Source organism: Aotus nancymaae, unplaced genomic scaffold (genome assembly GCF_030222135.1).
Source record: "Aotus nancymaae isolate 86718 unplaced genomic scaffold, 86718_ANA_hifiasm-v0.15.2.pri h1tg000017l, whole genome shotgun sequence".
Lineage (NCBI taxonomy): Eukaryota > Metazoa > Chordata > Mammalia > Primates > Aotidae > Aotus > Aotus nancymaae.
In genome coordinates, this window is record NW_026988429.1 from 12,800,462 (window position 1) to 12,816,919 (window position 16,458).

The 16,458-nt window shown below is 41.2% G+C and overlaps 1 protein-coding gene across 1 annotated transcript in view; it reads right to left on the reverse strand.

Annotated features, from left to right (window-relative positions):
- Positions 1-1,365: 1,365 nt before the first annotated feature.
- Positions 1,366-16,458, reverse strand: part of CHMP3 (charged multivesicular body protein 3) — a 60,477-nt gene continuing 45,384 nt past the window's right edge. Inside the window, exons 4-6 of the mRNA XM_012472917.3 lie at positions 15,057-15,178; positions 12,260-12,374; positions 1,366-10,351 (exon numbers count right to left, since the gene is read on the reverse strand). Of these exons, the coding sequence (XP_012328340.1) occupies positions 10,209-10,351; positions 12,260-12,374; positions 15,057-15,178 (380 nt within the window). The 3' untranslated portion in view covers positions 1,366-10,208. The remainder of the gene's footprint in view (positions 10,352-12,259; positions 12,375-15,056; positions 15,179-16,458) is intronic.

The following is a 16,458-nucleotide window of genomic DNA, read 5'->3' on the forward strand; positions in this document are numbered from 1 at the left end:
CTTTTGGAAGTTCTGTTGTTAGATGCATATATATTTATAATTATTATATCTTAATAGATTGGTCCTTTTATCAACATATAGTATCCTCCTTTGGTGTCTTGAAATCTTAAATTGAAATGTTTTGTCTGATAATTATAAAGATACCCCAGTTTTCTCGTGGTTACCATTTCTATAGGTTGTTTTCCAACCTTTTACTTTTAAACTTTTTTTCTTTGTATCTAAATTGTCAGCATAGAGCTAGATTATGTTTTTTATCCATTCAATGTGCCTTTTAATTGGAGAGTTTAATGCATTTATATTTGGAGTAATTAGTTGACTTCTGCTTTTTAGCTGTTTTCTGTATGTTTTATCTGCTTTTTGTTAAGATCCCACCATTACTGCTTTATTTCATATTTAGTTGAAATTTTATGCTGTATCATTGATTCCCCTTTTCTTCCCTCTTGTATATATTTTTAAGTTATTTTCTTGGTTATTCCCTCAGGAACTATAGTTAACATCTTAAGCTTCACAAACTTTGGGAGTTTTTCTTGTTTTGTTTTTGAGACAGGGCCTCACTGTGTCACCCAGGCTGGAGTGCAGTGGCGCAGTCTTGGCTCACTGCATCTGCCACCTGGGCTCAAGTGATCCCCCTACCTCAGCTTCCTGAGTAGCTGGGACTACAGGCATGCACCACCACGCTTGGCTAATTTTTTAATTCTTTTCTAGAGATGAGGTCTCACTGTTGCCCAGTCTAGTCTCATACTCCTGGGCCCAAGCAGTCCACCCACCTCAGCCTCCCAAAGTGCCAAGATTACAGGTGTGAGCCATTGCACCTGGCTTATAAACTTAATGGTATACAAAAACTCTGCTCCTATACATCTTCATCCTTCCCTGTTTTTATAGTGTTATTGTCACAGATTATATCTCTATACATTGTGCCCATTAACATAGATTTTTATCTATGCATATTTGCCTTAAGGCAAAAAATAGGAAAAAAATGAATTACAAACCAGAAGTATAACTGGCTTTTATATTTATTTGGAATTATCTTTACTGGTGCTCTTAATTATTGCCTTTTTGTATGACTTTCAGTTAATCTAGTGTTGTTTCATTTCAGTCTTAAGGTCTCGCTTTAGCATTTATTGTATGGCAGGTCTGCTAGAAACAAACTTCCTTTGTTTTTGCTTTTCAGGGAATGTCTTGGTTTCTCCTCATTCTTGAAGGATAGTATCCCTGGAATATAATTCTTCATTGACAGCTTCCCCTCGCCAACCTTAAATATGTTATCCTTACTGCCTTCTGGCCCTGACGGATTCTCATAAGAACTTAGATTAGTATTATTGAGTATCCCTTGTACATAATGAGTGAGTCACTTCTCTCTTGTGCTTTAAATTTTTTTTTTTTTTTTTTTTTTTTTAGTTTGACTATCATGTGTCTCATTGTAGATCCCTTCAGGTTTATCCTGTTTGGAATTAATTGAGTTTCTTGGATGTATAGATTCATATCTTTCAGATTTTGGAAGTTTTCAGCCATTACATCTTCAAATCGTCTTTTTGTCTCTTTTCTGATACTGCCATAATGTGTATGTTGGTGAGTTTGAAGGTCTTCCACAAGTCCCTTGGCTTTTCTTCATTCTTTTTCTGTTCCTTAGACTGAATTGATTGACTGACTGATTGATTGATTGATTGATTGATTGAGACAGGGTCTCACTCTACCCATGCTGGAGTGCAGTGGCATGATCACGGCTCACTGCAGCCTCAACCTCCCAGGCTGAAGCAATCCTTCTCTTATTTTAGCCTAAGTTGCTGAGAACTAAGTTGCTGTCTTTTGTAGAGACAGGGTCTTGCCATGTTGCCCAGGCTAGTTTCAAACTTCTGTACTCAAGCAATTCTCCCACCTTGGTTTCCCAAAGTGCTGGGATTACAGCCATGAGTCACCGAGCTCAGCCTCAGACTGAATTTTTTAAAATTGTTCTAGTTTCAAGTTTGCTGATTCCTCCTTGTATCTACTCAAATCTGCTGTTGAACCCCTATAGTATATTTTTAATTTCAGTTAGTATACGTTTGAGCTCCAGAGTCTGTGTGATTTTATTTTATACATTCTGTCTCTGTATTGATATTCTCATTTTGTTCAGTGTTTTCCTGGTTTCCTTTTTAGTTCATTTGTCCATAGTCACTTTTACCTCCCCAGCTTTTCTTCCCAGGTTTTAGGCAGTCCGTTGTATGTTTCAACTATAATCGTTCACCTCAGGTAAAAGGTGTACTTTGTTTCTGATTGCCTTACAGTGTTTTCAAGCAATGGCTGCAGCATTTCTGCCAAGAAGGTTATCAAGGAAACCAGAGATGAGCACCTTGTGTTAGTCTCCCAGACAGGTTTAGGACAGACACATAACTCTAAGGCCTGCTTTTTCTCTCTGTAACCAAGGACTAGGGTCCCACATTGAAAATGTGGGCTGCTGTATTGAAGACCACTGCCATGCTGGGAGGGGTTGGAGAAAGGACAAGTAAAAATGATACAAAGCTTTCTTACCATTTTTAAGTTTCCTTTTTCTTAATTAATTCAGCATTTACTTGGTTGCTTTATGGTAACCTTTGTTTTCCAGAGCTCTGACAAAGTGGGTTCAGGGGTTTTCCTCTTTGGAAGGATAGGTATTTCAAGCTGTCTACTCTGACTGATATTCTATAAAGCTATTTTTGAAACTATGATTATGTACAGGAAAGAACTTCCTTACCCTAAAACAAAGTATTTCCGCACTATGGCTTAGATCTGTATTTCTGCGACTGTTTGTTTAGTGGCTAGGGTATGTTAATTCTGATGTCTCAAAAGAAAACTTAGTCAAATAAATTTGGAAAAAGCATATGAAAGCCTTAGAAAATAGAAAAATTCTAAAGAAAACCTGTTTTATGTTTAATTTAACCAAACATTTCCAAGTTTATTTTACCCTAAGATCCTTTTCTTATTGATACTAAAGATTAGCATTTGAAGAGCACCTGTCACTAGAGTAGGACAAGGAAAATGGTCCCAGTTAATCAAGGCTTTTAAAGCTGTATGATTTGTCAGTTGTGGGGTTGGAGAAAGGCCCAAAGCAGACACAACTAGTACTATTTGGAAACAAATGAGTTAGAACCCCATCTCTCCAAGACAAACACCTGGAAATACATAAAACCAAGGTGCCTAAGGCCATGTGAGCTGTACAACTGCTAAGTGTTCTGGAAGACATCTTTGATAGAAGAGATGGGACAGGGATGGTCAGGTTATCTGGAGTGAACTGCTAGGTTTCCACCTTAAGCTGAGAAGTTATTTATTTTTAAAAAGCTATGTTTCAAAACAAAAATGAGATGGTGGTATGAAATGATAGTTTGAGTGCCCTTGGAAATGAATAAATGGTTTTATTAGGGCACCAGGTAGATCCTATATGTGTTTAGAGTGAGATGAGGGGAGGGGAGAGTGAGAGCTGATGCTGTTATTGCTGGATCCAAGTTGAGTACCTGAAGATAAAGTTTCATTGCAGGTCTGTACAACCATTATTTGCCTTTCACATCATACACCCTCCTAGGACTAAGCGTCTGACTCACTTTGTCATCTCCAGTGTTGTGTATGTTATTCCATTCTCACACTGCTATAAAGAACTACCTGACACTGGATAATTTATGAAGACAGTTCTGCAGGCTGTACAGGAAGCATGGCTTGGAGTCCTCAAGAAACTTACAGTCATGGTGGAAGGGTGAAGGAGAAGCAAGCACCTTCTTCACATGGCAGAGTGGGAGAGAGCAAGCAAAGTGGGGGGAAGTACTACACACTTTTAAACAACCAGATCTCATGAGAACTCACTATCATGAGAACAGCAAGGGGGAAATCTGCCCGCCATGATCCAATCACCTCCCACCAGGCCCCACCTCCAACACTCAGGATCACAGTTCAACATGAGATTTGGGTGGGGACACATAGCCAAACCGTATCATTCCTCCCTGGCCCCTCCCAAATCTCATGTCTTCACATTTCAAAACACAATCACACCTTCCCAACAGCACCCCAAAGTCTTAACTCAAATGTCCAAGACAAAAGTCTCATCTGACTTGAGACAAGCCAAGTCCCTTCCTCCTACAATCCTGTAAAATCAAAAACAAGTTAGTTACTTCCAAGATACAATGGGGATACAGGCATTGGATAAATGCTCCCATTCCAAACTGGAGAAATCAGACAAAACAAAGGGGCCATGGGCCCGATGGAAGTCCAAAACCCAGTAGGCCAATCATTAAATCTCAAACCTCCAAAATGATCTTTGACTCCATGTCTCACATAAAGACCACACTGACACAAGAGATGGGCTCCGAAGGACTTGGGCAGCTCTGCCTTTGTGGCTCTGCTTGGCATAGCCCACACAGCTGCTTCCACAGGGTAGCTTAAGTGCCTGCAGCTTTTACAGGCGCACAGTGCAAGCTGCCAGTGGATCTACAATTCTGGGGTCTGGAGGATGGTGGCTCTCTTCTCGTAGCTCCACTAGGCAGTGCCCAGTGGGGACTCAGTGTGTGGGCCCCAACCCCACATTTCCCCTCCACACTGCCCTAATAGAGATTAGCCATGAGGGCTCTGCCCCTGCAGCAAACTTCTGTCTGGAAATCCAGGCGTTGCCATACATACATCCTCTGAAATCTAGGTGGAGATTCCCAAACCTCAACTCTTGTTTTCTGCACACCCACCTAACACCACATGGAAGCTACCAAGGCTTGGGGCTTGTACTCTCTGAAGCAGCAGCCCAAGCTGTACCTTGGCCCCTTTTAGTCTCAGCTGGACCTGGAGTGGCTGGGATTAAGGGTGCCACGTCCCAAGGCTACACAGAACAGTGGAGCCCTGGGCCTGGCCCACAAAACCAATTCTCCATCCTAGGCTTCCAGACCTGTGATAGGATGAGCTGCTGTGAAGGTCTCTGAAATGCTCTGGAGACATTTTTCCCATTGTCTTGACTATTAACATGAAGTTCTTCTTATGCAAATTTCTGCAGCCTTGAATTCCTCCCCAGAAAATGGGTTTTTTACCACAATGGCTGGGCTGCAAATTCTCCAAACTTATATATTTTAAAATATAAGTTACTTAAGGTCATTTCTTTGCTCATGCAAATGAAAACAGGCTTTTAGAAGCAATCAGGCCACATCTTTAACACTTTGCTGCTTAGAAATTTTTTCTGCCTGATGCCCTAAGTCATCTCTCAAGTTCAAAGTTCCAAACATCTCTAGAGCAGGGGCACAATGCCTCCAGTCTCTTTGCTAAAGCATAGCCAAGAGTGAACTTCACTCGAGTTCTGATTAAGATTCTCATCTCCTATCTGAGACCAACTTAGCCTGGACCTCACTGTCAGTATCACTGTCAGCACTTTGGCACAACCATTCAATAAGTCTCTAGGAAGTTGCAAACTTTCCCTCATCTCCCTGTCTTATTCTGAGCCCTCTAAACTGTTCCAACCTCTGCCCATTACCTAGTTCCAAAGTCGTGTCCACATTTTCAGGTATCGTTATAGCAATGCCCCTTCTCTGGTACCCATTTTCTGTATTAGTCCGTTCTCACACTGCTATAAAAAACTTCCTGAGACTGGGTAATTAATGAAGAAAAGAGGTTTAACTGACTCACAGTTCTGCAGGCTGTACAGGAAGCATGGCTGGGGAGGCCTCAGGAAACTTACAGTCATGGTGGAAGGGCGAAGGAGAAGGAAGCACCTTTTTCACATGGCAGAGTGGGAGACAGCAAGCAAAGGGGGAAGTACTACACACTTTTAAACAACCAGATCTCATGAGAACTCACTATCATGAGAACAGCAAGGGGGAAATCACCCCCATGATCCAGTTACCTCCCACCAGGACCCACCTTCAACACTCAGGATCACAGTTCAACATGAGATTTGGGTGGGGACAAGAGCCAAACCGTATCAGTGCCCAGGAATGTATGAACCATCAGTGCTCTTTTCTTACCTGAGAGCAAGAATGGAAAAAAACATGACCTCTTCAAAGATTAAAGCATTTGTTTAATCATTTTATTTGATCATTTTATTTGAATGTCTGGAAGAACAGTTACCACTATTCTGGCTATCCAGCCGTCCACCCAGATAAAGTTTAATTATCCACATAAAAAATACTCAGGATTATGAGCATCCTGTAATTCCAACATCATCTTGTGAAGAAACTAGCTGGATTAGGGCTATCATAAAACAATAACCTGGGATTGCTGTATGCCAGTTTTTGCCAATTTGACCTGTGGATTCAATGCAATCCCAATAAAAACCCAGCAAGTTACTTTGCGGATCTTGACAAACTGACTCTAAAGCTTACATGGAAAGGCAAAAGACCCAGAATAGCTGACACAATTTTCACAACACTGAAAGAGAAAAAGGTCAGAAGACTGACACTACTCAACTTTAAGATTCACTATAAAGCTACAATAATCAGGGTGGTAATAGTGAAAGGATAGATATAATCACTGAAAACGAATAGGGAGCCCAGAAATAGCCCTACACAAATATAGTCAACACAAGGAAGCAAATGCAATACAATGGAGAAAAGAGTCTTGGCTGGGTGCAGTGGCTCATGCCTGTAATCCCAGCACTTCCAAGGAGGAAGGATCACTTAAGTCCAGGAGTTTGAGACCAGCCTGGGCAATATAGTTGAGTCCTCATCTCTACAAAAACACCTTTAAAAATTAGCTGAACATGGTAGCATGCATGGGGGCGGGGATCACTTGAGCCCAGGGAGCAGAGGTTGCAGTGAGCCAAGATGGCATCACTCCACTCCAGCATGGGTCAACAGAGTGATACCCTCTCAAAGTCTTTTCTTTTCTTTTTTGAGACGGACTTTCGCTCTTGTTGCCCAGGCTGGAGTGCAAATGGCATAATCTCGGCTCACTGCAACCTCCACCTCCCACGTTCAAGCGATTCTCCTGCCTCAGGTTTCCAAGTAGCTGGGATTACAGGCAGGCGCCACCATGCCAGGCTAATTTTGTATTTTTAGTAGAGATGGGGTTTCTCCATGTTGGTCAGGTTGGTCTTGAACTCCCAACCTCAGGTGTTCTACCCACCTCAGCCTCCCAAAGTGTTGGGATTACAGGCGTGAGCCACCACACCCAGCTCTGATAGTTTCTTCAACATCAACAAATGGTGCTGGACAACTGGACAGCCACATGCAAAAAAAAAAAAGAAATCTCAATCTAGACACAGACTTTAAAAGTTAATTTCAATAAAATTAACTCAAAGTAGATCATGGACCTAAATGTAAAATGTAAAACACAAAACTATAACTCCTGGAAGATAACAAGAGAAAATTTAGATGGCTGTGGGTTTGGCGATGATTTTTTAAAATACGACACTAAAGGCACAATCCATGAAAAAATACGGAGAAGCTGGATCTCAATAAAAATAAAAACTTCTGCTCTGTGAAAGTCACTGTCAAGATAATGAGAAGACAGACCACAGACTGGGATAAAATATTTGCAAAAGGCACATCTGATAAAGGACTGTTATCCAAAATAGACAACACTTAAAATTCAATAATCAGAAACACCCAATTAAAAAACAGGCAAAAGGCCTAAACAGACAACTCACCAAGAATCAAGCATATGAAAAGATGTTTAACATGTCATGAGGGGACTGCAAATATCAAACAATCAGGTACCACCACACAACTATTAGAATAGCCAAAACCCAGAATGCTTATACCACCAAATGCTGGTGCGGGCGTGGAGCAACAGGAACTCATTAACTGCTCGTGGGAATGCAAATGGTACAGTCACTGTGACAGTCTCATAAAATGAGACAAACCATATGATCCAGCACTGAAGCTCCTTGGTATTTACTCAAACGAATTAAAAACACGCCCATAGAAAAACCTGCACACAGACGTAGACAACAGCTTTATTCATAATTGCCAAAACTTGGAAGCAACCAAGAAGTCTTTCAAGAGGTGAATGGATAAACTGTTCATCTAGACAATGGAGTATTATTCAATGCTAAAAATAAATGCACTATTAAGCCATGAAATAACATGAAGAAACCTTAATTGCATATTACTAAGTGAAAGAAGCCAATCTGAAAAGGCTACATACTATATGATTCCAATATAACATTCTAGAAAAGGCAAAATTATGGAGACAGTAAAAAGTGGCTGCCAAAGAATGAGATCATGTCCTTTGCAGGAACATGGATGGAGCTGGAGGCCATTATCCTTAACAAACTAACACGGGAACAGGAAACCAAACACTACATGTTCTCACTTACAAGTGGGAGTTAAATGATAACATGGGCACAAAGGAGTAACATACTGGGGCCTACTTGAGGGTAGAGGGTGGGAAAAGGGACAGGAGCAGAAAAATAACTATACCTGGGTCACTAAAAAAATACCTGGGTCACTAAATAATCTGTATAATAAACCCTCTTGTCATGAGTTTACCTGCACATGTACCCCCTGAACCTAAAATAATTGTTAAAAAAAAAAAAGTGGTTGTCAGGGCATTAAGGAAGGAAGGGATGAACAGGTGAGGCACAGACAAGTTTTAGGGCAGTTAAACTATTCTGTATGATGCTATAATTGTGGTTATGATTACACATTTGTCCAAACCCATACAATGTACAACACCAAGAATGAATCCTCATGTAAACTATGGACTTCGGGTGATAATGATGTGTCAATGGAGGTTTATTGATTGTAACAAATGTACCACTCTGGTGTGGGATATTGATAGTGGTGGGAGGCTATGCATATGTGAGGCCAGGGGATATATAAGAAATTTCTACTTTTTGTTCAATTTTGCTGTAAACCTACAATTGATTTAAAAAAATACTTTATTAAAAATTTTTTTTAAACTATACTCTAAAGATGAAATCAAGAGTAATAGGAGGGTCCTCTGGATTCAAGAATGAGTTTTGTTTTTTTTTTGTTTGTTTTTTTTTTTTAGAGAGATAGGATCTTGCTATGTTGCCCAGGCTGGTCTTGAACTCTTGTTCTCCAGCGAGCTTCCTGCCTCAGCCTTGTAAAGTGCTGGGATTATAGGCATGAACCATCGCACCCAGCCAAGATTGCCATTTTGTACAATAAGACTGGAAGGACCCCATTGTTTCAGGATTTTGCTGTAGAATATACAAAAACCAATCTGTGAGACAGTGGCTGTGCTTTTTTCCTGCCTGATTAGTTCAGTGCACAAACAACTTGGACCAGAGGATCTGGGTTTGAATCCCAGCTCTGATAGTTCCCAAACTGAGCTGTTTTCCTTATTTGTAAAGAATGAATGAGATCGCATGTCAAAGAGCTCTGTAAAATCTCACACACATACAAGTGCTACTGCTGAAATGATTTATAGATGTATCTTAAGAATGTCCCAGATGAGTTAAGTATTGGTTATGATGCATGACCACACCTTAGTGTGCTCCTGGTCAGCTCCTGACTTTGAGAAAACACCAATAGGAAGGCCCATGTCCCATGCACAAGACAACCAGCTCAAAGCAGGGACAGGCATTGAGAGGTGAAAGAGACCTAGTCCTACAGCTATCTGATCTAGGTACAACTTGCAATGGGAAGGAAGGGACAGAAGCTCTAAATAGACCCACATACACACCACAGGACATAATACAGCCACCAGCCAACTACACAAGCAGCACAATTCCCAAGCATCCTTTTGGTTAAACAGATAAAAGAATGGCTACCGTACCACGTCTGTGGAAGCTGGGGAGCAACATTCACAGAGCAGAAGTCATTTCTGCTGAGCTTCCAAATCCCATATGCCTGGCTATAGCAACTCTCTTTGCATGCCCAACAAATGAAACAATCTTTTCATTTCAAGGTATTGAGGCAGCCAACACCTTGAAAGTTCACTGCACAGGGCAATCTACAATGGGGCCAAGTGCTAAAGCAAAAATGTATTCAAATTCATTTATATAATGTTTCATAGGCAAAAGTAGAGTCTTCAACATTCAGGCAATCACCTGTATTTTCAGAAGTGCTTTAAGAGAAGATGGATTTCTTTCCCCTTCCCACAATAAGATATTTGTCTATACTCCTAAAAATGATGCATTTATTTACTCAACCTATATAAGAACAATCCCTTTGCGATCCCAAAACCTGGGCAGAGAGTGAAAAGAGACAAACAGAACCTTCTCCAAAATGGTAGTCCTCACAACAGAGGTGTAGTGCAAGAGACACATAAAATGGCAGCTCTTCAGAAGAGTGTGTGCACACCCAGTGGGTAGACAGCCCCTAGCTTCGGAGTGTGGCCAGCCGGGACTGCATGGCCTCCAGGGCTTCTTCCTCCTCCTCATCCTCTGAGGCAGCCATCGCTCCTGAAGGTTCTGGCTCTGGAAGGGCATCAGTCACTTTACTGGGTGCTTTGCCCAAGGCCCCTGAAAAGAAAAAGCAAAGATGAACACCACATTGGCTTAAGGAAGCAGCCCCTCAATCTTCCCTGCCTTTCATTCCTGGACCAATCTGAAAAGATACAAAAATGAGACAGTAAAGCAAGCTGTTTTTGGGGGATTTTGCTCACTCTGGGAAATGTGCAAATAGCTACCTGTAATGATACTAAAGTCAAAATAACTATAAGGATTTTTAAGAATCTTGGTCCTGAAGCTCCTAATCTAAATTCCTAAACACTACTGAAAACTTTAAATCTCCTTTCTAAATAAAACTAAATTGTGTCTAATATATATATGTGTGTGTGTTTTTTATATATATTTTATTTATTTATTTATTTATTTATTTATTTATTTATTTATTTATTTATTTTTTGAGATGGACTTTCACTCTTGTCGCCCAGACTGGAGTGCAATGGCCTGATCTTGGCTCACCGTAACCTCTGCCTCCCAGATTCAAACGATTCTCCTGCCTCAGCCTCCAGAGTAGCTGGGATTACAGGCATGTGCCACCACACCCAGTTAATTTTTTTGGATTTTTAGTATAGGCGGAGTTTCTCCATGTTGGTCAGGCTGGTCTCAAACTCCCAATTTCAAGTGATCCGCCCACCCCAGCCTCCCGAATTGCTAGGATTACAGGCGTGAGACACTACACCTGGCCCACAAAATATTTTCTTGGAGTAACTGTCTTCCTTTCCCCAGCAACTTAAAACCAACAAATGAACAAATAAAAATTAAACTCCACCATTTTTTCTTTATTAAACATAAACCTCAAGAAAATCTAAAAGTAAAAATAAAGCTTAAAAATTCATTAACCATCACTTAGAGATTACTATTTTTGTCATCTCCCTTCCAAACTTCTATAGACACGTTTTTTACACAAATATTTTTACACAAATGTATTTCACTAACAAGGCTTTACTGACATATTGTAAACATCTTTCTATGTTAATAAGTATATTTCTATATCATCTATCACAATATATAGTATTTCATTAAAATAAATATAACACAAATGATTTTATTAGGCATTTAGCTTGTTTTGAACTTTTTATTTTTTTTTTGGAGACAAGATCTCACTCTGTCACCCAGGCTGGACTGCAGTGGTGCGATCATGGCCCACTGCAACCTTGATCTCCTCGGCTCAAGCGATCCTCCCTCCTCAGTCTCCCAAATAGCTGGGACTAAGGTGTGTGCCACCACACCACCTAATTCTTATATTTTTTGTAGAGACAGGGTTTAACCATGTTGCCCAGGCTGGGCTCTTGAGCTCAAGCAATCCACCTGCCTCAGCCTCCCTGGGATTACAGGCATAAGCCACTGTTCCTGGCCTTCAGACTTTTCTTTATTATAAATAATGCTACTAGAGACATTGTTAAGTATTTCAGCACATTCTTAATTATTTCATTAGTTTAAACTCCCAGAAGTCAGTCTGTTAGGTCAAAGACTTTTTTTTAATATATATTTTTTTGAGATGGGGGTCTCGCTATGGTTGCCCAGGCTGGTCTCAAACTCCTGGGCTCTAGTAATCTACCCGCCTTGGCCTCCCAAAGTACTGGGATAACAGGTGAGCCACCGCACCTGGCAAGGTCAAGGGCTTTTGAATGGCTACTGCCGAACTGCTTTCAAGAAAGGCTATACCAATTTAAAATCCCAACAGCAATACATGAGAGCAGTATCTTCCCTTAAAATCACGAAAACTCTAAAAATTTTAATAATTATTTGTGTTTTTTAAAAGATGGCTATAAAATTGGGCTTACTTTTCAAGAAATAAGCTGCATAATCTAAAATGTTAAAAATGTAGAAAGGAGTTAAAAGAAAAAACTACTAGCTAATTTGGTGAATGCAGGAAGAATAACCATAAAAGGAGAGGAGAAAAGATGGATCTCATGGTCATACCTGCTGTAATTTCAAATAGAATTTTGTCAATTTCCATTTCTGCTTCTTCCTCCATTTCTTCCTGATCATCCATGCTTTCAAAAGTATCCTCTAACATCTCCTCTATGATCCCAGCCTAAACACAAAATAAATATGTCACTTCGGTCAACTGTTAAATCTGTTTCCATCAGACACCTTACATATCACCTAGACTGAGCTCCTACGTCCAGTCCATCCTTTCAAGGACTGACACACAAGACAACTGGCCAAAGGAAACACTGGATGTGTCCTCTCTGCAGAAATGCAGAAGCTTCAAAGGGAAAGGCTCTCTAAATTTAACACCCTAGGGTTGGGAAGTGCCACTACTGGCTGTCAGCAGAGCTTCCTAAAGTAACCCAGACTTAATATAATGGCAGGAAACAGCTCGCTGACAGATGACTGTATTTCCAGAGCTGTTTTAGGAAGCATCTGCCCTAACACTGCAAATATAATCCGTGAACACAGGGGTTGGAATATGGTATGAAAAGTGTTTGGAGCCGTAGTAGATGCTGTGACAACAAATGCCAATAGCAGGGCAGAAGCCAAAAAAGGCCTGAAGAGGACTCCGGTTTGTCCAGGTTACATATGCCAGAATAGGGTAATCTGGTAGGTCTGCAAGGATCTATTAACCAAAACCTGATCACCCAGCAGTGGGAGAACTAAGATAGTATTTCTGGACCCAACAAGGTAAAGGCCAGATACTTTTCCAGAAGTCCTGTGCCTGGCAGCCTGCAGAAGCCAGCCAGTCAGGCTCCTTTGTTCTCAAGGCAGCACGGCACCACTGCAGGACACAAGCAAACGGCTTTAACACTGGCCCAAACCAACCTGGCCCTGCAGTCTTTGTGCTCAGCAGTTACTCAACTCCCAGTTAGGGCCCTATTGAATGCTGGCTGTTACTGAAGCAAAGGTCAGAACAGCATCCTCCAAAGTCAACAAAGGGGCTGCTGACATCCCTGGGCAGAACAGGTAGGAAGGGGCTGAGTGGCTGCGGTGGAGGGCATGGGTTCAGGTTTCCACAAAGCTGCTAGAAAAAGAAAATCCTGATTGTCTTGCCACCTGAAAAAATGAAGTCCCTTGCTTTGCACCTTGATGTTCTGGTGATTCAAGGAGCAGAAGGTCATGTGTGGCAGCTCCGGCTGCCTGCCTGTATCTAACTAGCACCCTGTTCTGCCCATCCTCAGATCCATTCTTCCCAACCAAAAAACAAATAAATTCACATTCATCTTCACCCAGGTGGAACCCTAGGGCCTCCCTGAATGGGGTCATCTTAGTACTGGGGGCTACTGTAAAAGAAGTGCAATAAATGCTTGCTAATTGGTTAAAAAGAGTTCACCAGAATCCTAATTGTAATAGCCCTTCACACTCTGGAGATAGAAGTTGTCATTTATTTGTTCATTCAACCAACAACGATTCATCAAAGTCCTGTTCTGTGCCACACAATAAGCCTGGGGATAAACGGAATAACTAAGATTGTGTTCCTGCCCTTGAGGAGCTGGGCCCCTACTGGGGTCTTCATAACCTACTACATGCAAGCCTTCCTCCAAATCTGTATTACTCCCAGTATTCAGAAACCATTATGAAAAAGATTCTAGATTCTTTAAAAAAAAAAAAAAAAAAAGGCTTCCCTCTCAGATCCTGGAGGCTCTGAGTTAAAATGAGCAGGCCTGAAGGCCCTCCAAGAATGATCTTGTTATCCAGTTCTAGGTGAACAGTCATCGCCAACTTGAGGGCAAGACACCTACACACTATTTGTAAAGGACATACCGTCCTGACCCAGTTCCTTCCTTGCTGCTACTGCCCAAGAAGTTCTCATTCAAACCACCTGGAACCTGGGCTTTTTATGTTGCTTTTCTGCCAATTTTCTTTTCCAGCCCCTCTCTCCCATGCCCTAAACCCTGTATATAATTCAAGTTCATAAACGAAATCCCCCGAGAGGAAGGGAGGTGATTTCTATGCACAGCCTCTATACAAGAATTGGAGGTGTATACTCTTTGTTGTTAGCCACAGGTCTGAGGCATGAAACACCATCTGTGCGAGGGACTTCCATCCTCATTTCCCCTGTGACAGCTCACGTGATAAGGTCAGACATCAGTGCCCCAATTCCAGATCTTCATTTACAACCATGGTAATCTTAGGGAAACTACCTGGCGACCCAAAGGCTCAGTTTGTCTGTATAAAAAGAGGACAAAAATCCCTACCTCTCAAGGTAGCTAGGAAAACAGACTAGGATGTAAGACAGCATGTGGCTGCTGGGGCTCAGCAGCAATGCCCTCTTTATCTCTGTCCTTGTCTGAAGGCCACGAGTACAGGTCCTTGCCAGACCCTGATCTTAGGGGTGGCAGGTATTTACACACTTTCTATTTGATTCTGTCTCTCCTTTTTTTAGTTTAAAACAGGGATCAGCAAACTATAGCTGCTGTAGGCCAAATATGGTCTCTGCTTGTTTTTGTAAATAAAGTTTCTTTCCATCTCCTTGCCTATGTTGGACCCTGCAAACTTTATTTCCTTGATCCTAAATGGGTGCTCCTTGGATCCCCCACCTCCTCTAGAGCTCTGGGCAGACTTTTGTTTCTTCTACAGAACACTCTGGCAATCTGACCCAGCCTCCACCATGCTGAGCTCAAATGGTTTCAATCAATGTTAACAGCTACTCCTTAACATTATTTCTGTCCAGCAGGTGTAGTCTGTTCATCCCCACCCACCCTTATCCCTAGCCCCCTGCTACTTGCTTAAAGTGACTCCAGAGTTTGGAAAGGGAAGCAGGCCAGCCCCAGGTCACCTTCATCATTTCTTTGGACAGCTCCCTCATGGTGGCCTGAATTTCTGGAATCTTCACAAGACTTTGCATGGCCTTCATCACTTCTGTGCTCTTCTGCAGGGAACCAGCCACTCGCAAGACCGCTGAAAGAGAATGGATACATAGTCAGGATTGTTCAATAGGATGGAATAAAGAGAGACCTAATTTTTGAGCCATTCCCAATAAATGAGAGCAGCAGCAGATGGACTCCCAAAGTTACTTGTATGCCTTTAAATTAATTATTATTCTAGGTGACCAAGAGACTGACTTTTCTAAATTGTATGCTATCTGGGTTACTACTGATATGAATTCAATGAGCATGCACAGTAAATGACCAATCTGGAGAGTGGCCTAAAGCCACTCTTGACCTTTAGGAAAAAAAGCCAACTCAGAGTAACTATGACACCCAGGAAAATTACAAATGGGAGGAACAACTCCAGACCTTATAAAGGCCACATTAGAAAGAAGGCTTTAGGACCCAAATAGAGCTCCCCATACACCAGCCTTTGGACAGTGTCTGTTCAGTATGGAGCCAGCTTATCACTGGTTCTCAGAAAAATAAGAGAAACGAGGATAGATAACAGTGAATATGTGTATGTGTGTCAGTGTGAGGTGGTTCTTTACTAGAAAAAAATGTTCTGCAGTCTGAGATTGTATGCATACCATAATCTTCTTTATAAGAAATCATGGCAGTATCAAAAGATCATTGCCCCACCCTCAATGTCTTTAACATGTCAAAGAGTTGGCAACCAACCAAACCTGTTTTGGAATTTCATGAGCCTTGAAGCTCTGAAAGATGTCTTATACAAACTGTGGACTTCCTTCCTCCTTCCTCCTGGCTAAGCCAGGAGTCACTACCGTTCACCTCTGGTGGAATCCAGACCCTAGGAAGCTTTCACATCTAAGGGAAAACAAGAGTGACCAGAGAAATGCCTGTCTGACATTTATACCACTGTGATTTTTTTAAAGGAGTAAGGGAGTTTGCTAGTTGCAGAGAACACTTCATTTCTCTTAACACTGAAATTGGAAAGTAAAATATTAATATTAGTAGAATGACAGAGGAAGTGTTAAGAATCTGTGAGGCTGAAATAAGCAATGAATTACATATGCCATTAAAATGATATAAAAAGTTATAGAATGCTAGAAGTTACTATTGATTATATACAGATGGGAAGAAAAGGGTAAAAATAAAGCAAATTCCATCCAGTTTTGTTTATAAAATGAGCCTGTAGTTGTATTATAATTTGCATCCTGATATATCCTTATACATATTTTAAGTTGCATTACTATTTGCATCCTGAGTCTGTAACCCAGAGAGAGTACCTGAACATGGTATGTGTTCAATAAACTTTCTTGAACGGAATTAGTGAAAAGAAGGAAACGG